Here is a 22,658-nt window from a genome sequence, read left to right as displayed (position 1 = left end):
GTACCGAGAGTTAATGACTGGGTTTGGCAAACGGAGTCTATTTCAGGTCTGCCCCTTGATGCTTGAACCCAAGTCTTTTGTTGTCTCTGGGGAATCCCTGATTCCGGGTAACCACGCAGCATAATTGCTCAAGCTATCTGGTGGAGTTATCTTTCAACGTGCAGTGCTAGGTAGCACTTAACTTTCTCAGGCAGGTCTGTTTATCAGCTTCTCTGCTGCAGGGAGTTGTGGTGTAGTAGAAAGGACGAGGGGAGGCCTGGCTGCATCTCCTAAGTGAGGGTGGAAGGCGTGGAGGGTGTTGAAGGGGTTCGGGGTGAGATAGTTCTCACCAACGTGATTGTTCTTCCCTAGAGAGTGATGTTCTTATGAGCTGATATAATCCTACTCCTGCGGGGACACTGCTAATGACAACACCCCTCCAATATTCGCACAGGTGGAGAGGGCTGATCCTCCTTTGGTTCCTAACTCAAGCATCAGAGGAGAGGCACACAGAATTATCTGGAGATTAATCCAGAGAGGGGGGTTAGGTAGTTTGAAGGTTCAAGGCTAGAAAAAGTTTGTGTTCTGATTGGACTTGTTTATGACTTTAACAAGTTTTTGTTTGTGTGGTATATATTGAGGCATAGGTGGCCGTGGTGAATGTGGTGGGTGCTGTGAATGCTTTTTAGGTCTAGGAGCAGGTAGCCATTCAAGAGATCTGGACACTGAGGGAGGAAGAGGACCCAGCCCAGGGTCTGGCATGTAAGTGTGTAATTGTGTGGGTGACTGAAGTTTTATTTATTTTTTTAAGATTTTTATTTATTTATTTGACAGAGAGAGACACAGCGAGAGAGGGAACACAGGCAGGGGGAGTAGGAGAGGGAGAAGCAGGCTTCCCGCCGAGCAGGGAACCCGATGCGGGGCTCGATCCCAGGACGCTGGGATCATGACCTGAGCCGAAGGCAGACGCTTAACGACTGAGCCACCCAGGCGCCCCTGACTGAAGTTTTAAATCACCAGTGATTGAAGAACTTTTGTTGGCATGTCAGCTTCTGCAGCAGAAGAAATAAAAACTTTAGGAAATGAGAGCAGCAAAAGGTGGGAGATGAAGTAGGGCATTTTCCTTGCTCTGGCTGTGGCCACCTGCCCTGGTGTTTGCAGAGCAGGGATGTGGCCTATGTATGGTGGTGCCCCGTTACCACCTGACAGCATGAGGCCGAGTAGAGACACAGTCTCTTGTGCTTGATCTGTGCTTAAAACGTCCTCTGTGGGGATGAATTTGCTCCACGGATAGGCTCATGTCAGTGCCCTTTGTTATTGCAGAGTTTAGAAACTCCCAACAGCTAGAGGGACATGTGGCCATTGAAAATACTTATTATATGGTTGGGCAAGAGGCCCCGGTAGGTAGAGAATGTGTGTGGTGGTGGGGTGGGTGGGGGGAGAGAAGTTGGGAAGGAAAGCAGTGGAGGCTGCTGGGGTGGAGTGTATGAGTATTTGAGCTCTTATCTTTGTTTGGAATGGATGCAGAGCAGTTTTGCTGAACTGATTGCTCTTTTGATACCATTGGCATTGAAGTTTGGAGGCACCATAATGTTTTAGGAAACATGCTTATAATTGAGCGTGAGATTGTCAGAAAGTTTGGAGTGTCAAATTTTAAGGAACTCCTAGTGGAAATCAATTCTAGATAATGGACCATAGGTGACCATGGCACTTTTAGTCTGGAATCTCCACACTGAGAAGGGGAGGGCCCGAACAACCCTGTGCAGAGTCTTAAGGAAAAGGTTGGTAGGAGAAACCTTTCGGGCCATGATCTATAGTTCAGCAGTATTGATAGCAGTGTGATTCTTTGGCTGTTCAGTATGAGTCAAATTGGTGTGTGGTGTTTTCTGGGCACCCCCCCCCCCCACCCTTTCAGAGCAGACACGGACAGACCACTCAGTTATAGCCCAGGCTGAAAAACTCAGTGACTGAGTGTCAGCTCAGATGGCTGATAACATTTTTTTTTTTTTTAAAGATTTTATTTATTTATTTGACAGAGAGACACAGCGAGAGAGGGAACACAAGGAGGGGGAGTGGGAGAGGGAGAAGCAGGCTTCCCACCGAGCAGGGAGCCCGATGTGGGGCTCGATCCCAGGACCCCGGGATCATGACCTGAGCCGAAGGCAGACGCCTAACGACTGAGCCACCCAGGCGCCCCAGCTGATAACATTTCTGAGGCTCCGTGTCCATCGTGTGAGGCAGGGACCACAGACTGAGCACCCTGTGTCACAGATAAGAAGTAACTTCTCAACATTTAGTCCCTTCAGAATTAAAGTCCTTTAGGCCAAGAGGCCTGAAACCCTCCCTGGTTCCGACAGGAACTGTCTTGAGGGAGCTGCTCCCTTACCAGCAGGCTGCTCCCAGGCCTCCAGGACAACAGCAGCCAGGGAGACAGGCCTCCTGTAGCATGCGGGTTGTGACTCGAGGCGGGAGCATGTGACAGGAGTGGGGTTCCGTCTGTGGAGTGTGGGAGCCGTGGGGGGGCACGCGGTCAGAAGGGCAGTGCTGCTCACACTGCAGCACCTCCCTGAAGGCCCGGCAGCCGGCAGTTCCACGGAGTTGATTTTGTGGTTGCTCTTTGGCGCTTGTTTTGCTTTTAATGATGTCAGAGTAGTAACCCTCCTCCGGGAGCAATTCGGGTTCCAGAGTGCTGTCTGTCGTTGGCGGAACTCAGGCCGCATCGTCTCTCCCGTTGATCCGCCCAGGGTGTGTTGTCGGGCTTGGGACCAGGCTGTGGCGCGACAAACTTGGCAGTGGGGTTTTGTTTCTTTTCAGGATAGAGAGAAATGGGAACTGATTCTGATCCTTGCTGAGTGTGGGGTTTAGATAGGAGAAGACAAATGGTCTACCTTCCTGTTCACCTGCGATAGTTGATACTTCCCTTGTCAGGAAGTAGTTAACACCGAGATAGGCTGACAGGGACCAGCTAATAGAAATGGTTTTCAGAATAAGTGGACTGGGATTTGGAGCTGGGTGGGAGTGTCAGGCACAGACCTTCTCTCAGGAGGGCTCCCTCCCCCCAGCTGCCATCAATACCCACAATACCTGGCTTACTGGAACAAGGAAAATTACTGAAAATCCCTTCCCCCTCCCTGGCCTGGCTCCCATGCCAGTCTCCTGTCCACACTGTCGGAGGGTTCTGTCGAGTGAAGAATCTGGCTGTATACCAGTGTCCTTGCCACGAAACCTTAGAGTCCCCACAGTGAATAGTAAGATAACATTGGGGGCTAGGAGTGATGAGAAGGAAATTGGTTGGTATATTATTTTCTGGGCTCAGCCTTTTCAGTTTACAAGTATCCCTTTCCCATTTCTCCTCTTTAATTATAGGGAGTTGTTTTACTAATACTGGCTTTGTATTGCAAGAAGAAAGCAAAATTAATCAGATGATCCTATTAGATGAATGTAGCAGTTAAAGTCAAAGCTAGAGCTTTATTTAAGAAAGGGCTTTTTTCTTTTTCAAAGTATTATTTCTAAAGAATCATCATGAATTTTTAAATATAACATGGTGGTATGGTTATGTTAAAAGGCGTCCTCATGATTTAGGGACACCTGGCTGGCTCAGTCAGTAGAACATGTGACTCCTCATCTCAGGGTTAAGTTCAAGTCTCATTTGGGTATAGAGATTACTTCAAAATTAAATTAAAAAAAAAAAAAGCCTTTCTTATTGGGGTGTCTGGCTGGCTCAGTCGATAAGAGCATGCAACTCTTGATCCTGGGGTTCTAAGTTTGAGCCCCATGATGGGTGTAGAGAGTACTTTAACCAGTCTTCATGTTTCAGAGATGCTTACTGAAGTGTTTATGGAAGAAATGCCATGTGTGTGGGTTTGCTTCATAATAACAGGGGAGGGTGAAGTGGGCGGAGTGCAGATGAAACAAGATTAGCTATGAGTTGAAATGGTTGAAACTGGGTGACAGGTACCTAGGAGGAGTTCATTACGGTATTCAGTTTCTTTTTGCATGTATTTGAAATTTTCCATTTCAAATGGAAAGTTAAGAAAAATAGTGGTAATTATTGTATAATGCATATTCTGAAAAAGGATTAATATTCAGAATCTGTAAAATGTAGTGGAGCCAGATTGGCAGAGTTTGAATTCCAGCTCTGCTACTTACTAGCAGTGGACCTTGGGGCGACTTACTTCTCTGTGATATAATTTCTTCATTTGTAAATTGAGGATAAGAGTGGTATATACCTTGTAGAGTTCTGAGAATTTTATGAATTAGCACAATAAATGCCAGTTATTAGTATTAGTATTTAAAGAATCCCTACCAAATAAGAAAAAGGCAAACACCCTCATAGGAAAATAGGGGAAAACCCAGGAATAAGCAATTCACAAAAAAGGAAACCCAGATGCCTCATACACATGCCTTTCCCACTAGTAATCAAAGATATAAATATCAAAACAAGTTAGCCTTTTAAACCCATCAAAAAATAAGAAGTCTAAAAATCCCAAGTGCAGATGAGGGTGTAGCGTGATGGAAAATCTCTTCGCCCCCTGTGTGTGGAAGTGATATACCAAGTGGAACTGGTATTCGGAGAGCAGTTTACCAATAGTTAGTAGAATTGAAGGATGCCCATATTTTATGACCTAGGATTTCCATTCTAGTCATATTCCCTCAAGAGCTCTCCAAGACTCTGAATTTGAATGCTGAAAGCAGCACCCCTTGACAGTTACCTAACTCGGGTGTTGGTAATAAACACAGCTGCCTTTAGAGCCCTCTAACTAGCCAGGCATTTGTTACGAACGACAGCACCTGCCCTCACCTACTCCTTGGATGGAAGTTTTCAGTCCGATGCTGTCCCTGTCGTGGGATGAGGTCAGCTAGAAACTTCAAGACGTGAGAATCAAGTCTATTTGCTCACTATATCTAGTCCCATTCCCTGAGACTTACATAGACTTACAAAGTCTAAACTCTGGGGCCTCGCCTTCCAACCCTCTATCATCTATCTAACCTTCTCTCCTGTGTCAGTTTTCCCTTTGAACCTACTTATCTTAACAGGTCAACCCCTCACCCTTCTATTCCAGTTTCAACTTATTTCAACTTCCAGTCTTTGTTTACATCCACTTTCTACCTAGAATTCTTTTCTTCTTTCTCTTTGTCTATTCTAAAACATCCTTCAAGGGTAAGTTTAAATCATACTTGTTTAAGTGTGATTTTTTTTTATCACTCTAACCCATACTAATTTTTCATTCTTTTTTTTAAAGATTTTTTTTTTCTTTTTATTTATTTATTTGAGAGAGAGAATGAGATAGAGCATGAAAGGGGGGAGAGTCAGAGGGAGAAGCAGACTCCCTGCTGAGCAGAGAGCCCGATGCGGGACTCGATCCCGGGACTCCAGGATCATGACCTGAGCCGAAGGCAGTCGCTTAACCAACTGAGCCACCCAGGCGTCCCCTAATTTTTCATTCTGCTGAGATCCTCTGCTGGATATTACTAGTTACTCTCTTACGGCTGCTTCTTTGGGGCCTTCAGCATAACTCTTTCATGGGACTTACCACATAAGGTACATGCAAGGTAAGATTTTTTTTCCCTCCAGAAACTAGCCTTCAGAAAAGAGGGATTCTCTTTATATTTGACTTTTTATAAAGTTTTTCTTGTTATTGGGCTCCCAGTGAAATTACAGTCAGTTCATGAAAAAGGATGAATGAATTTGTGTCACCATCTGCGAGTTCAATTGATATCAACTTTCATAGAGATCAACCCACATAACTGGTTAGACAAAAAAACCTAAGAAAGTTTTAGTTATATTGTTTTTGAGAATATAAGTGTCCTAATTTGAAGTGTTGAATGTATTGTATATAGTAAGTCTTAATCACATTAAAAACTTAAAAAAATCATTCACATCACTTACAGAAAACACACAGCAAGTGTTCACATTATGGAAACCATAAATAAATACCAATAGAATGATTGAATGGAGGGAAAAAAACCTAATTCAGTGTAATGCAACTGGATTCCTGTGGCTGGGGATAAAATCTTCAGTGACAACATGGATCCAGAAAAGTGCTATTGTATCTCAGAAATCTTATTAAGAAATGTAGATGATGTTTTCTAAGAATATTCACTCAAAAAGTAGCTTTAGTTTTTTTTTAAGTAGCTTTATTGATGAAAAAGACATTGATGCCAAAGATGCATGTGAAGAGTTTGAATAACATGATTTTATGAAATGTAAAAATAGAAAATGCATTAATTCAATTTTTTTAAAAAGTTGTTATTTAAGTTCCAGTTATACAATGTAATATTAGATTCAGCACTTCCATACAACACCTGGTGCTCATCGCAGTAAGTGGCATTAATTCTAAATTAATGCATTAGATAACCTGCTTAATTTTAAAGGTGTGTATGTGTAAATAAATTTCTAAAAGTTTATATATTCAAGAGGACCACAAAGCTCCTTTCTCCATTCCTCTCTTCCATCCATCTGTTATCATTTGGAAAAATTGGGGAGGGCCTTATATTTGGGATAGTCTTTCTTTAGCCAGATAGGGCAACTATCACCTAAATTCTTTCAAGGCAGTCATGTCTATTTTTTTTATTTCCCTCTTTTCACCTGGCTAACTTCTGCTTATATCTTGAAACTCAGCATAAATGTCATCTCAGAGAGCTTCCTTGGCAATGCTAGTTTGGGTTACTTGTTCACCTCGGTCACAGCGTTGATCCCTCTGTGTGTCATATTGCTAAATGGCTTGGGCTTGAGGCCCAAGTGATTGTCAAGAAACAACAGAAGGAATAATTGGTGTTTGACTTTTTTTTTTAAGATGGTTTTTTTTTTTTTTTTTTTTTAAGTAATCTCTACCGCCAACAGGGGGCTCGAACTTGCTCACAACTGATCAAGAGTCAGTGCTCTACCAGCTGAGCCAGCCAGGCACCCCAGTGTTTGACTTTTTTATTTTGAGATACCAAGAACTTAACCACAGCTCCTAGAATAGAGGGGTTGTCAAAGAAATAACAGAATGAATAAATAGTGTTGGACTTTTTTTGTTGTTTTCCATGGTGCCTGGAATAATGTTAGGCACGGATGAGATGTTGTTCAATAAATACTTATTGAATTACTAGGAACACGTTATGTTTTTAAATACACTTTGGAGAAGGAATTAATCAGGGCTTGGAAAGTGTGGGTTGAAAGAGAATTCAGGGCACTACTGGGTGGCTCAATCATTGGGCGTCTGCCTTCAGCTCAGGTCGTGATCCCAGGGTCCTGGGATCGAGCCCCGCATCAGGCTCACTGCTCAGCAGGAAGCCTGCTTCTCCCTTTCCCACTCCCCCTGCTCGTGTTCCCTCTCTCGCTGTCTTTCTCTGTCAAATAAATAAATAAAATCTAAAAAAAAAAAGAAAGAATTCAGGTAGACCTGCATAGTCTCTGGGATGGTATTGAAGCTGTCCTCCTCTCCAGATGGCTTCTTTTTAAAAATCCAGATGAGACAGGGCACCTGGATGGTGTGGTCAGTTGGTTGTCTGACTCTTGGTTTCACCTCGGGTCATGATCTCAGAGTTATGAGATCGAGCCCCGTGGCAGGCTCCACACTCGGTGCAGAGTCTGCTGAAGTATCTCTCTGCCCCTCCCCTTGCTTGCTCGTGCTCGCTCACTCTTTCTCTCTAAAATAAATAAATAAATAAATCTTTAAAATAAAATAAAATAAAAATCCAGATGAGGGAGAAAGCTCCCTGACACTGAAGCCGGGTTTCTGCATTTGGGAGATTAAGGTAGAAGCGTCTGCATAGCCCCAAGGACAGCGCTGTGCACATCACATGTGAACGTTCCATGAAGAGATGGGCAAAAGCCCAATTTAATTACTGAGATGGTTGTGATGATAATCCCATTTTTCTCATCCAGTTCACAGTCTAGGAAGGGCCGGAATCCAAACAGGGTATTTTTCCTTTCCCTGAGGGATCCAGACATTTCCCTGTCTTATTATAGCTGTGTGGAAAATCTGAAGTAAGCTGTTCATTGAACTATTTTCGGTGCAATACACAAGATAACTGTGATTGGCAGATAGGATGCCACCAGAGATTGACTGTAGTTGTATTAGACATACGATGCCAACTAATTAAGTGGAAATTTTTTTTGAATAAAGAACCCAAATACTCAGATTTCCTCTTGCTTATTCAAATTCTATCCCTTTTCGCTTCAGCATATTCTCTTCCTGACAGTGTTTTCACCTTAATACGTATGTGAGGCGGCTATTGGCAGTGCTGGGATCTGTCGGTGGTGGGTGGTATCTAGCCACTGACATAAGCATCTCAAAGTGTTAAGGAGAAGTGGAATAGAATTGGTACTGGGGGGGCTATTTTCACCAGAGTCACAGGATGATGGCTTGGGTACCGTGATCCATTGTTGGGCCCTCCGCTTTGCAACTCTGTATGTTGTTTTTTCAGCGTACTTGGAGTTGACTGAGTTTTAAAGGATTGACTCACAGTGGTCATACTTGCTAGAGATTAACTGATGTAAATTAATTAATTTACAATATGAGTTATTAACTGCCAAGTGGTACAGTATTTGAACTGACCACTCAGTGCATTTTGTTGCTTTAGGACAGACTGTTGAGTGAACATGGAATCAGAGCAAAGAGACGGGGGTAGAGAGGATAGATTTGTAGGGTGATCTTACTAACTGGCATCATCCAAGTTTGGCAGCCTGATTTCTCCTGTAGAAATGCACCTGTCAAGGGGACGAGAATCCCGGAATCTACTGGTTAGACCACCGTTTTGCCATCAGTCTTGGAGGCAACACGTATTGATTTTCCTTTTCTAGACTCCATGCAGGCTACCCATACTCTTTTGTTCCCATAGTCTTTCTTCAGACACTTTAGTAATATTTAGTAGTCTTCAGCTTTCTTGTATACTTAATGGAGTGTTAAAGTTCCTGGCCCTGTGGTTTTCTGAATTTAGAGTATCTTCACCAGATACTTAATCTTATCTACCAGGAGTTGAGTTTGTAAATTGTATTCAGAGACTTGGAAATGCCTTGTTGACTGCCCCCCTTGTACTGACCACCAGAGAGGATACTCCTTTCACAGTGCCACACTGATGGAGACAGCTGAGAGACAGGTGTTCTACTGACATGCCTGTGCCTTCCCTGCCCAAAACACCTGGCCCCAAAATTGTGCTGGGCATGCTGTTTTATTTATTTTTAGAAAAGATTTTATTTGGGGCGCCTGGGTGGCTCAGTCATTAAGCATCTACCTTTGGCGCAGGTCATGATCCCAGGGTCCTGGGATCGAGCCCCACATCGGGCTCCCTGCACAGAGGGAAGCCTGCTTCTCCCTCTCCCACTCCCCCTGCTTGTGTTCCCTCTCTCGTTGTATCTCTCTCTGTCAAAAAAAGATTTTATTTATTTATTTGACAGAGAGAGAGAGAGGGAGAGCAGAAGCAGGGGGAATGGGAGAGGGAGAAGCAGGCTCCCCACTGAGCAGAGAGCCTGATGTGGGGCTTGATCCCAGGACCCTGGAATAATGACCTGAGCCAAAGGTAGACGCTGAACCAGACTGAGCCACTCAGGCGCCCCAGCATGCTGTTTTATTTTGATAAAAAGGAAATGCACGTTCCTTAGGCACATTACCTACATCACTTTATTTAATCCTTAAAATGACCCTACGAGAAAGTTATTGTTCTATTTCAAATATGGGGAAGATGGGGTGCAAGAACTTAGATAATTTATTTGCCTGTGGTTACGTTCCTGGTAAATACCTCCTCTCAAATGCATGTCTCTCTGATTCAAAGGCTTATTCTTTTATTGATAAAGGTTATTTTGTAGCTTTCATTATAAAAGTAAAATATGTTCATTATTTAAAGTCTGAAGAAAAGTAAAAAGAAAATTATCCATAGTCCCACTCCAGGAGAGACAACCATTGTTGATTTTAGCTCAAACTTGTTTGTTTATACTACACACTGTTTTGAATTTACTAATTAAGTAAGTTTGCTGTCAAAAAAGTAGTGTGTCTCAGAATTCTAGGTGGGCCTTACCCCAAAATACATTTGTTTATTTTTTTAAATATTTGTTTATTGTTTTATTTTTACACTAAGTGATTATTAATTAAACATGTTAAGTGTCCAACATGTGACCAGCACAGCACTAGGTGTACTGGGTGATGTATGGAAGCTCTGTGGTCACTGAGTCTCAGAGTTGGAAGTTATTTCTTCCACAACATCCCCACTTCTGCTTGAACATGCCACGTGGACGAGCTCTCCCTCGTAGGGACTGCTCTTGAATTTTAGATCATTCTGATTATTAAGATGTGGGACTGGCTCCTCAGGAAACCTACAGTCTAGGGGAGATAAAATCAAATGTATGATAAAAGCCAGTAATTGAAGATAACATTTAATGTTAGGTGGGAGTAGGAATTGAATGAAGACCAACATCCATACAAGGAAGAGCAAACAGAACTCTGTTGCACATAGCCTTGTGTTTGGACGAGGTGCTTTACTTATAATTTCATTGGTTATCACAGCAATCCTGAGAAAAGGTAGTAGGTATTATTCCCATTTCACAGATGTTATGGCTGAGGTCCAGCTTACAGTTGGTGAAGTTGAGATTCAAGCCCAGGTCTGCATGGAACCAAAGGCATGCACTTACTTCTCTCCCACACTGCCCTCTCTCTAAAGTAGTTCCTGTGCTAGATTTGGGGGGGTTCGTAAAATAACTGTTTATTTTCTTATAAAAATGCACATGACATAGAAAATTTGCAAAATAGAAACATCACCTCTAATGCTACCACTTAGAGATACCTGTGATGACTAGTTTGGTGTCTTTCTATTTCGCCTTATTTACTCTCACATACGTATATGCGTTTGTCACATACCTTATGTGTACATATGTGTATATCTGTATATATGACTATATACTTAGGTATTCAGTATATCTTTTATACAAAACCACTTTTATATTATTTTGTTTGTGTTCTTTTTCTTTTCATAAAATATGATCATTTTCCAATGTCATTAAGAAATTTTTAAAGCATACCCTTTTAAGTCCTACAGAGAATTCTACCATGTGTATGTGCTCTTACTTTGTAACCAATCAATCCCTTATTAGAGTTGAAGCTCTGTAATTTTTGCTGTAATGTTTATCATATTTTTTAAGATTATTTATTTAGAGAGAGAGAGCACAAGCAGGGGGAGTGGCAGAGGGAGAAGCAGGCTCTCCGCTGAGCAGGGAACCTGATGCAGGGCTTGATCCCAGGATCCCGGGATCATGACCTGAGCCGAAGGCAGTTGCTTAACTGACTAAGCCACCCAGGCGCCCCTGTTTATCATATTTTGATAAGCATTCTTGTATAAACATTTTTTTGCATGTATCTCTGATGGTTTCCTATCAAGTACATGTGTGTTTTAAGACTTTTGTTCAAAACTGCCATCTGGAGGCGTTAGGTCACGTGCACTCTCACCAGTGTGCTGTTTGAGAATCCATGTTAGGTATTCTCTCCAGTACTGATAGTATCATTACAAAAAACCTTCCCTATTTGGTAGGTGAAAAATGACCTCTTTGTCGTTTTAATTTGCATCGCTTTGACTACCAAAGAGAATGAATCTGTGTTGGAGTTGTCATCTGAAGTTCTGCCAGTCTTTGATCTCCTTCTTCCTCTAAGAGCCATATGTATGAAGAAGAGGAGGGTAGAAGGCTTCATCTTATTTATACTAAAGTACTCTGTGTCCTATCTTTTGGCAGATCTCTGACATCTACATTAGTGGAGAGTCAGGGGACATGTCAGCCAAGGAGAAGCTGCTCTTGTGGACCCAGAAGGTGACAGCTGGTTACACAGGAATCAAATGTACCAATTTTTCCTCCTGCTGGAGTGATGGGAAGATGTTCAATGCACTTATTCACCGGTACAGGTAAATGCAGTAGAATTTCCCTATGCCTGCAAGAGCTTCTCATCTTGCTTGTAATAAGTTATAATGCCACTTTTCCTCTCAACCAAGAATCAAGACTCTGGTTCATTTTAGTCATTGAAAAAAGGAATATATATTCAACTCCTACTATTCTAGGCACTGGGTACAAAACAGCAACTGCTCTTGCTTTCATGGAGCTTATTTGTTTATTAGGCAACAGATAAATACATGGTGTTATATGATGGTAAACACCATCATATAAGGGTTGGGGAAGAGAGTGATGGGGTTTGTTGTATTTTGCACAGGGTCGCTGGAGATGGCCTCTCTGATTAGGGTGTTGGAGCAGAGCTGTAAAGGAGCGAGCCATGCAGGCCTTCTAGGGTCAGAATGCTGCACTGGGAGGAAAGAGCAAGTGCAGAGGGGCTGAGGTGGGGGCTTACTTGGAGTGGATAAGGAACAGCAGGTGGCTGGAGTGAGAGGAGTGAGGAAGATAGGAATTTTGATGACAAAAATCAAAATTATTGCACTGTTAGTGATCATAAACACATCCCAGTTTTCACTCTATACCAGTTTATGATACCTTTCCCATGAAATCCAGCCTACCTGCTGTGTGCCTTTAGAATGAGCGAGCACTGGGCTCCTGACATGTAATTGAAAATGGAATTAGTACCTTTCTAAACCTCTTGCTTTCTCTCTAATGCAGTCAGCATATTCTGGCTCCAGGTACTTCTAAGAGGTTTACTTTGTGTGAACTCATATGTGATGTGTAGATGGTGGCCTTTCATGTGCCTTGGTGGACTTTTACAGACCTGATCTGGTGGATATGGAGAGGGTACAAATCCAAAGTAACCGTGAGAACTTGGAGCAGGCTTTCGAAGTGGCAGAAAGACTGGGGGTCACCCGCTTACTGGACGCCGAAGGTGAGACCTGGCCGGAGTTGAGTATGTTCGCCTTATATTCCTTGTCCTTCTCCTGGCAGCTTTGTCTATTCTGACTAAGAAACTTCTTACCGTTTCTCTCTCAGACGTGGATGTGCCATCTCCAGATGAAAAGTCTGTGATCACTTACGTGTCTTCAATTTATGATGCCTTCCCTAAAGTCCCTGAGGGTGGAGAAGGAATCAGTGCTACGGTACAAGAACGCTTCCCCAAAATGCCTTCTGACTTCCATATGTTTGGGTGGAATGTACTGATTAGACCTTATTCTCAAGCACTCACTCTAGGCAGAGCACGTTTATACAGAGCAAACTGAATCCACATCCTCTTTATATGTGGCCATTGTCTTTGGTCCCTGGGAATGAATCTAGATGCTGCTAATTTTGTAGCATCCAGCATAGACTATCTAGTGTCAGGAAATTGAATCCCCTTTTGAGAGCCCTTTAGGGGCTCTGAAACTGGGACTCGAAGCATTAGGCTGAGCAGCCGTGTAGGCAATTAGAGGAAAGGGATTTTATGTGGTTTGGGGTGCCCTAAGCTACTGTCCCCTGTGCTTGTTTTGTGTACCGCTAATCAGAGCGTGTGTGATATCTACCTTTTGGCCATAGGAAGTAGACTCCAGGTGGCAAGAATACCAAAGCCGAGTGGACTCCCTCATTCCCTGGATCAAACAGCATACAATACTGATGTCAGATAAATCTTTTCCCCAGAACCCTGTAGAACTAAAGGTAAAGTCATGGACTTAAGTTGTTTTTTGTAAGTTCATTCCTGGGATTAAGGCTCAGAGCTTGTTGCTGCTGGCTCCTGGGTGAGGTGGGATAAAAGGCGGGTCAGGTTGCTTACACCCATCCATTCATTTACCAACTATTAATTTTGTAGGCACTTTATAACCAATATATACACTTCAAAGAAACAGAAATTCTGGCCAAGGAGAGAGAAAAAGGAAGAATTGAGGAATTATATAAATTATTAGAGGTAAGGGAGCTTATCCTTTGCTGATTCTTGGGGTGTGCTAGTTTGCCTTATTGTTACTTCCTTGCTGGATTGCCTGTGTCCTCTTCCCAACCTGCATTAATAGCAGTGTCCTCCGGGTTACAGACAAGCCTCACTTTTAGGCTGGTCTTGAAATTTTGTGGTAAAGGTGCAGTATCAACCATCTGTATTTCTTAGAGGCTTTTGAAGAATGGCATACATTTATTCAGAAATGTCGAGTTTTGTGAATGAGTTTTCTGTTTTTCAGAAGGAAGCTAATTCTTTGCTATGATGGGAGGGAAAGAGACTTCCATCCACATTTTGATTCCTAGAGAATTTGAAACCATAGATTTGGGCATTGGGCCTTTCTGGAAGGGGGATTATTGAGAGGACAGGAGGATTTACGGAAAACATAGAAGGAATAGAAAGATTTAGAACAGGTAGTAGTCCCTGTATTTTGGAAGTGGTTTCTCTGCTCTCACCTCAAGTTGAGGTACTGCTAAGTATTCAGTTGTTTCCTCTTATTGGGCACGGGAGAAACTGCCAGTGGCGGGGTGAAGAAGCAAGAAGTGAGGTAGCAAGAACGCATAAAACTGGGCCTGAGGGCATGGCTGTGTTTTTGGACTAAATGAGTGTCTCTGGGATTTTTTAGGTGTGGATCGAATTCGGCCGAATTAAACTGCCTCAAGGTTACCACCCGAATGACGTGGAGGAAGAGTGGGGAAAGCTCATCATTGAGATGCTGGAGCGAGAGAAGTCGCTTCGCCCAGCTGTGGAGAGGTGGGCCCAGGGCCTGAAGGCAACCTGATGTAACCTACCCACTTGGAGCCTGGCATATGACTATGGTTTTTATCTTATTATAGGCTGGAATTGCTGCTACAGATTGCAAACAAAATCCAGAATGGTGCTTTGAACTGTGAAGAGAAGCTGACACTAGCTAAGAATACACTGCAGGCTGTGAGTGTGTGTTGTCTCTCCCCTCATGTCACGTGTTCTCCCCTTCTCACCCTGTGCTCTAATGGTCCAGATTAATGGTTGAGAAGTCCAGCCATGTCTCTTCCTTACTCTTGGATGCGCAGTGACCCCCTTGGCTCCCTCGGTCCAGGTGGCTGGGGGCACTGGCGTTCTCCCATGCCCATTACTCCCTTTCTGTCTTAGGACGCTGCTCACCTGGAATCGGGACAGCCGGTACAGTGTGAATCAGATGTCATCATGTACATTCAGGAATGTGAAGGTCTCATTAGGCAGCTGCAGGTGGACCTCCAGATCCTACGAGATGAGAATTACTACCAGCTAGAAGAGCTGGCTTTTAGGTAAGGAACATGAGACTCTGACAGAGGGCTTGCTTACTGCTGAGGGTCACAGATCAAGAGTCAGTCTCTGAATCTTGTAACTTGGATGGGAGGTCAGTGTCTCAGTGGAGATACCACAGGTATTTGGGGCAGGAAAATTCTCATGGTGGAGAACAATTTCCCCTCACTGCAGGCCCCATCCACTAAGTACCTGTAGGATTCCCTCATCATTGTGGCATCTTATAACACCCACACATATTTCAGAGTGACCTGCCGGGATACAGTACCACATCTGGGTTAGAACTGCTGGTGATAGAATGCATCATTTTATAGAGAAGAAAACCAAGCCCCATAGAGGGGATGAGGAGCATCTAAGTCACATAGTTTGTACAGAGCCAAGACTAAGACTCACATCTTTTGACCCCTAATCCATTGTTCATTCTGTCATACCATCCGAGAGTTATATAAACAGATACTGGTTTGCCTCCCTCCAATTAACACTGTAATTTGGTATTTGCCTCAACAACTCTGAACAATGAAGATGTTAATACCACCTTGTGTTCATATAACACTTCTTTTTCAAAACACTTTTCCTGATATGATCTCATTTTTATTTTTACCTCATCCTTGTCAAATGGATAAGGAGTACTTTATCTTAAAAAGTGCATTACAGGGGCACCTAGCTGGCTCAGTCAGTGGAACATGTGACTCTCGATCTCAGGGTTGTGAGTTCAAGCTGCACATTGGGAGTGGAGCCTTACTTAAAAAAAAGTGAGTTACAGATTTAAGTCCCTTCCTTTTTTCTCTTCTTGCATTTCAGGGTTATGCGCCTGCAGGATGAGCTGGTCACCTTGCGTCTAGAGTGTACAAACTTGTATCGGAAGGGCCATTTCACTTCGCTTGAATTGGCTCCACCCTCTACTTTAACCACTACTCATCTGAAAGCAGAACCCGTGACCAAGGGAACATACTCTTCCTCTACCTCCTGGTTCCGAAAGCCCATGACTCGGGCTGAACTTGTGTCCATCTCCTCCTCTGAGGATGAAGGCAATCTTCGATTTGTGTATGAACTACTGTCTTGGGTAGAAGAAATGCAGGTGGGTGTATGTTTCAAATGCTTATGCAGTGCATTCAGGTTTACTGGATCCAGCAGCTTGTCTAAGGGGGCCAGGTTGCTATATGCCCCTTGTGTAAACTCTCTTAACTATTAATGCTGCCAGGGACTCAAGCCCCCTTCTCGAATGTTAAATGGGTGGGGTCAGCTCAAATCCTCAAAAATCCCACACTGAATAGCATAGGCTTTTCTGATTTGAAGCCCTTTGGGAGTCCGTTCCCTTTAGCTAACTGCTCAAAGTGGAGCTCTTGGGAGAAATTGCAGTCTGTAGATCTCAGTCACCTTTTCGGAAATTTCCTCATTGGCAGAGGAGCTTATTCTCCACTCTTTGTTGTTGGTCTTACCTCTTGAGTTTAAGCAAGGCCCCCTGTGTTTCACAATTCTTAGGGGCACTATTTACATGTATTCTAGGATAGTGGGTCAAGTTTGATACTGTCCTTTTTATCCTTCTAATCCTTTTATTTTCTTTATTTTTAAGATTTTATTTATTTGAGAGAGAGAGAGCGAGCACAAGCAGGGGGAGGGGCAAAGGGAGAGGGAGAAGCAGACTCCCACTGAGCAGGGAGCCCGATGCGGGGCTCAGTCCCAGGACCCCGGGTTCACGGCCTGAGCTGAAGGCGAACACTTAACTGACTGAGCCACCCAGGTGCCCCTTCCTTTTGTTTTCTGTTAAATTCTTCCCATGCCCTGAAGGTGGATTCCCCATGTACCAATAAATAAAAACATCCAAAGATAAGCTATTTGAAAATTACTTGCCATTGGTCAATAGTTGATGCCATGAATAAAGTTTAACATTTTCAGATATTTCTTTCTTATATCCATTCTCATTGTGAAATGAAGAGCCTCCATAAAGGAAAAGGCCTAAACTATAAAGTTAATCTTCAGCCTGTGGAAACACTTTTCTGGTTGGTAAATTCAGGAATGTATCCCATAATGAGGCAACAGAAGGCTGCCCCTGCTATAGTAGTTGGTGTGGTCTAGTCTCCAGCTCCTTGGGGGTGACAATGGCATGTTTTCCTGTGAGAGACCATGATGGAGATGTCCTAGGAGTCCTCTTGCCCAGTCTTCAACCCTCAACCCCTTGCCCAACATCAGTTCTGAAAATTTTCTGTGTTTGCCCTATTCAGCCAATTATATACATATTTCTTCTTTTCCAGATGAAACTGGAGCGAGCAGAGTGGGGCAATGACCTGCCTAGTGTGGAGTTGCAGCTGGAAACACAGCAGCACATCCACACCAATGTGGAAGAACTGGGCTCAAGTGTCAAAGAGGCCAGGTTGTATGAGGTTCGTGGCGTTCAGAATCCATTATGGGAGGGTGTGGTGAGGTGGGGCAGGTAATGGAGTAGCTCACCAACGGTGCAGCTATTTCTGAGGAGAAGGGGGCTCTGGGGGCACCTGAGTGGCTCAGTTGGTTCAGCGTCTGACTCTTGATCTCAGCTCAGGTCTTGATCTCAGGGTTGTGAGTTCAAGTTCCATGTTGGGCTCTACACTGGGTGTGGAGACTACTTAAAAACCAAACCAAACAAAAAAGACATAGGAGAAGGGGGTTCTGGAAAAGAATGATAACCATGAGCAGCACTTTACAACAAATTCCCTTTCCACATGAAGTGTCTCTTGCTCTTTGAAATACCCTTATGAGCAACGTATTTTTATTAACCCTTTTTTCTATTTTTTTTTAAAGATTTTATTTATTTATTTGACAGAGACACAACGAGAGAGGGAACACAAGCAGGGGGCATGAGAGAGGGAGAAGCAGGCTTCCCGCTGAGCAGGGAGCCCTATGTGGGGCTTGATCCCAGGACCCTGGGATCATGACCTGAGCTGAAGGCAGATGCTTAAGGACTGAGCCACCCAGGTGCCCCTTAACCTTTTTTTCTAAAAAGAATTGAGATACTGAAAGCTAAAGTCAAAATCAGTATGTAGTGGGTGCAGTTTCTAAACTCAGGCCCTCTGCTCCAAAACTTCATGCTCCTTCCACTTCACCTCCTGCCTGCAGGGAGAGCTGGTTTGGAGAAACTACTCACTCAGTCTTTCCCTGCCTCATTCTGTCCTCCCATTTGTAATTTCAACTTTTCCCTTCAAAAAAGCAATCGAGTAGTTTGGGAATCATCAGGCATAGGTTTTGCTAGAAACCTCCCAGAGTTACTGGAAGCACGAGATCTGTCAGCTGTATTCATCCCCACTGAACCATCCCTCACCCAGTGCTGCCCCAGGCTTGGAAACCTGGCCCAGAGATTTGTTATCTCAACTAGCCAGTCCCTATCTGTGTGCAGACATAGTTGAAACCATACTAGACATAGAGTTTACTTACTTTTTCTCTAATATATCTTTATTTCATGCCTTTCTTATCAGGGAAAAATGTCCCAAAATTTCCATACCAGTTATGTTGAAACTCTTGGAAAGCTGGAGACACAGTATTGTAAACTGAAGGTAAGTTTTGGCTCTTTTGTTCTCTTCAGGGACAGTCCAGTTCCTTCCACACAACTGTCTTCGCTAATTCAGAAAGTTTATGGTTCAGCCCTGTTTTGGTTTTCTGTTTATTAGGTTATATCACTTACTTTGCAATTGTTCATATGTATTATAACATTTTCTCAATTTTCTTAGTGGATCAGAAACCATTGCCCCAGAAAGTTTTAATTAAGTAGAACCTGTCCTAGTTTCCGTGTTTCACCCAAGCAGTGACTATATGTGCTTTGAGACACCAAAACTAAAAGTTTGAGATTAGTAGGAAGGAGACTCCTCTTCTGTCTCTTCTTTGTTCCTGTCTTTCGAGATTGTCCAGAGTAGGACAGGCCTTGGATCATTCTTCATTCAGGGAGCCCCACAAAAGCCTGGTGAGTTCTGAGTTCTTGCTAGGATTGACCAGGGCTCTGGGAGTCCTGTACCAAACTTGTACTAAATTTGAGTTCATGGAGAGACACCCAGAGATGAAAAATCAAGGCTAAATTTGTTTCCTGGGTTATTCTTTGCTTTGATGTCACATGTGCTATCTTCAACAGAGGAAAGCCTGGCAATCTAACCTTGTAATCCTTGCTTTGTCTAGGAAACTTCTAGCTTCCGGATGAGGCACCTTCAGAGCCTGCATAAGTTTGTCTCCAGAGCCACCGCTGAGTTGATCTGGTTGAATGAGAAGGAAGAGGAGGAACTAGCATATGATTGGAGTGACAACAATCCCAACATCTCAGCCAAGAGAAATTACTTCTCTGTGAGTCTTGCACAACAGACCTGTCATATTTATGTATTCGTAGAAGGAGACAGAGTGGCTAGTCTGTTGAAAGCTTGGATTTCTGGATTTGCATTCTACGAGGTAGAAATAGGGACCTCCCTGCTTAAAGGCATCTGTGGGTGTGAGAAGTCTACATGGAGAGAGGGGAACCTGAACCCTAGAATGTATTTACTTAGAATGCATTTAGAAATGCAGTGTCTTGGGGCGCCTGGGTGACTCAGTCAGTTAAGTACCTGCTTTTGGCTCAGGTCATGATCCTGGGATTGAGCTCTGCATCGGGCTCCCTGTTCAGTGGGGTGTCTGCTTCTCCCTCTCCCTATGCCCCTTCTCTCTCTCTCTCAAATAAATTTAAAAAAAAAGAAAGAAAGAAAGGCAATGTCTTGGACAAAGAGAGTTATCAGTCTGCAAGTTGAGTCATTTCAGAATAGCTTTGTGTTTAAGATGATAGGCTTTGGAGTGAAAGGGACCTGGGTTCAAATTCTTAATCCTCTACGTACTGACTCTGTGACCCTGGGGAAGTTATTTAATCTCTCTGGACCTCTATATAATGGGAAGATAGTACCACTTCAAAAGGTTGTGTAAAAGATTGACTAGCTAATATAGGCAAAGCACTTAGTGTAGGGTTTAGATATTGTTTAATTGAGGTATACTCTTGGCTTCTCACAAATTCTTAATTCTCTTAAATTCACTTAATAATTTTTTGGTCAAAAATCTTCATTTGTAAAATGGGAAGGGAAATTCAGCATTGAACAATGGTATAATACTTTTTATTCTTTTTCAGTGAATACAGGTAGGGTCATTTTTTGCTAAGTGTATTTCCACATCTCAGAGGTTTTTAAGGATTTTGTAAACTCTATGCAAATAGGAAACTTTTTTCTAACACTTACTTTAGATACTTTTTAATTCCATTAGAGTTTAAAAATTAAAAAATATAAACATCTCCTGATTGGAGAATGGTATATGATTCTTCTGTAGTAAAGGAGAAAGAATAGATGTTATAACACAGAAAACAGTCTGTCCGAGAATGGGAATTAGGCTGTGGTAAAGATAAAAAGAAAGTGCTTAGGGCGCCTGGGTGGCTCAGTCATTAAGTGTCTGCCTTCGGCTCAGGTCATGACCCCGGGGTCCTGGGATCGAGCCCCACATTGGACTCCCTGCTCTGCAGGAAGCCTGCTTCTCCCTCTCCCACTCCCTCTGCTTGTATTCCCTCTCCCGCTGTGTCTCTCTGTGTCGAAAAAATAAATAAAATCTTAAAAAAAAAAAAAAAAAGAAAAAAAAAAGAAAGTCCTTAGAAAGAAGGGATCAGATCTGATGGCAGGAATCAGTACCCAGCTTCATAGAAGAGCTAGCATCTAAGTTGGGTCCTGTAATATTAACAGAATTTAAAGCTGATAGGACAGTCTGAGCAAAGCCCGCCAGTCAGTGATGGGGATCTAAGGGTGTGTCAGGTACTGTGTTAGGCCAGTGGGGCCAAGAACCAGTCCCGCCTGCCAAGTTTTCTCCTTCCTCTGCCTCCTGTGCTCGTCCCATGTTCCCTGCTTCCTCAGGTCTGGCCCAGGTCCCATATCTTTGTGAATCATTCTCCAATAATTCTAGCATTTTTGCTCTTCTCTGAAACCCTCTGGCATGTGCTGTTTACTCCTCTCATTTTGGCACTCACCCTATGTTGGAGGCTCCTTTAAAGTCAGGCAGGGAACACAGCCTTTAATAGCACTTACTGCATACAACTGAATTCAATTTTCAGGAGTTGACAATGCAACTGGAGGAGAAACAGGATGTGTTTCGGTCTCTACAAGATACAGCAGAGTTGCTGTCCCTTGAGAACCACCCAGCCAAGCAGACTGTGGAGGTATGTGACTTGAGAATGTGTAGGGGTCAGGTCCTCAGAGGTTGTCATCAGAGAAGCATTTAAACCCGAGACTTTGTTCTCCTGCAACACCTGGAGGAAGTGTCCGTGATCATTTGTCTTGGATCCTCTCTCTTGTCATCCCAGTCCCCAAAAGACTACAAACAAGGGAGAGAATGCGATGAGAAACCATAAGAGCTATAGACTCCTATTGAACCATATTTCTTCAAATAAGCATCCAGGCAGATCCTGTCTCCTGTTGGTGTGGTACCTTTGCCCAGAAAAGAGATAAAGTGGAGGAATCTGGGAGGGATTTATTTTATGTCCAGGTTTTGCTGATCATTTACAACTGACCCTTGAACAACATGGGTTTGAACTGTCCGGGCCCAATTATATGGGGATTTTTTTTTTTTTTTTTAATAAATACCATATAGTACTATAAATGTATTTTCTCTTCCTTACGATATTTTTTAGTAACATTTTCTTTGCTGTAGCTTACTTTATTGCAAGTATATAGTATATATATAGTATATGATATGTGTAATGCACAAAACAGGTATTTATTGACTGTGTTATCAGTAAAGCTTCCAGTCAAAAGCAGGGTATTAGTTACTTTTTTGGGGAGTCAGAAGTCACATGTGGATTTCTGACTGCACGGGGTTCGGTGCCCCTAGCCCCTCCATTGTTCAAGGGTCAGCTGGGGTTGCAGTTGAGCACGAGAGGCCTTTTCTATGTAGCCTGTGTTGGACGAAAGGCAAGCCTGTTTCTGATGGCAAGCGCTCAGCCGATGCCCGTCAGGTATCTCCGTGTATCTTGGGCTGGCCTGTCACTGGCGGAGCTGTGCTTGGAAGAGAGCGTTGCACGCAGACGTTGTTAAGCCCTGCCCTTCTGTGTGTGCATTCCATTGCTGCAGGCTTACAGTGCCGCCGCCCAGTCCCAGTTGCAGTGGATGAAGCAGCTGTGCTTGTGTGTTGAGCAGCATGTAAAAGAGAATACTGCTTACTTTCAGGTATGTGGACTTTGTGTGTCTGTGTGAATGTGTGTGTGTGCGCACAACCCTGCGTGGGGAAGAGGTGGGGTGAAACAGATCTCCATCAGTTAATCTGTGCTGTGTAAACCACCACCCCAAAGCACAGCTGCCTAGAACAATCCTTTAGCCAGCTCTTGGTCCTGTGGGTTGGTAATTGGGGCTAGGCTCTGCTGAGATGAGAAAAGATGGTTTTTCTTATCTTGCCTAGAGTATGGATGGTTGCAGGCAGCTGGCAGGCAGGCGAGGGGCTGGTGGGTCCCAAACAGCATCACTTCCTTGTCAGACGGTTGGTTGGGGTGGTGGGACAAGTCCATATACAAGTCTGTAGCATCTAATAGGTTCTCCTGGGCTTCACGGAGTAGTTACGTTCCACAAACAGCCAGAGAGAGCAAGC

General features: G+C 43.5%; 1 protein-coding gene across 14 annotated transcripts in view; it reads left to right on the top strand.

The window, feature by feature from the left end:
- Window positions 1-22,658, top strand: part of MACF1 (microtubule actin crosslinking factor 1) — a 324,108-nt gene that overhangs the window by 149,358 nt on the left and 152,092 nt on the right. For all 14 annotated transcript variants that reach the window (XM_035018976.1, XM_035018975.1, XM_035018963.1 and 11 more), the window contains 14 exons: window positions 11,684-11,850; window positions 12,655-12,767; window positions 12,872-12,978; window positions 13,391-13,510; window positions 13,662-13,757; window positions 14,407-14,534; window positions 14,618-14,711; window positions 14,913-15,067; window positions 15,867-16,143; window positions 17,318-17,446; window positions 18,515-18,592; window positions 19,206-19,367; window positions 21,133-21,237; window positions 22,148-22,243. In XM_035018976.1, the coding sequence (XP_034874867.1) occupies window positions 11,684-11,850; window positions 12,655-12,767; window positions 12,872-12,978; window positions 13,391-13,510; window positions 13,662-13,757; window positions 14,407-14,534; window positions 14,618-14,711; window positions 14,913-15,067; window positions 15,867-16,143; window positions 17,318-17,446; window positions 18,515-18,592; window positions 19,206-19,367; window positions 21,133-21,237; window positions 22,148-22,243 (1,827 nt within the window). The remainder of the gene's footprint in view (window positions 1-11,683; window positions 11,851-12,654; window positions 12,768-12,871; window positions 12,979-13,390; window positions 13,511-13,661; window positions 13,758-14,406; window positions 14,535-14,617; window positions 14,712-14,912; window positions 15,068-15,866; window positions 16,144-17,317; window positions 17,447-18,514; window positions 18,593-19,205; window positions 19,368-21,132; window positions 21,238-22,147; window positions 22,244-22,658) is intronic.

Source organism: Mirounga leonina, unplaced genomic scaffold, assembly GCF_011800145.1.
Source record: "Mirounga leonina isolate KUSES-001 unplaced genomic scaffold, KU_Mleo_1.0 Mir_173, whole genome shotgun sequence".
Classification (NCBI taxonomy): Eukaryota; Metazoa; Chordata; class Mammalia; order Carnivora; family Phocidae; genus Mirounga; species Mirounga leonina.
Note: the sequence above shows the minus strand (reverse complement) of the source record. Positions and strands in the feature narration are given on the sequence as shown.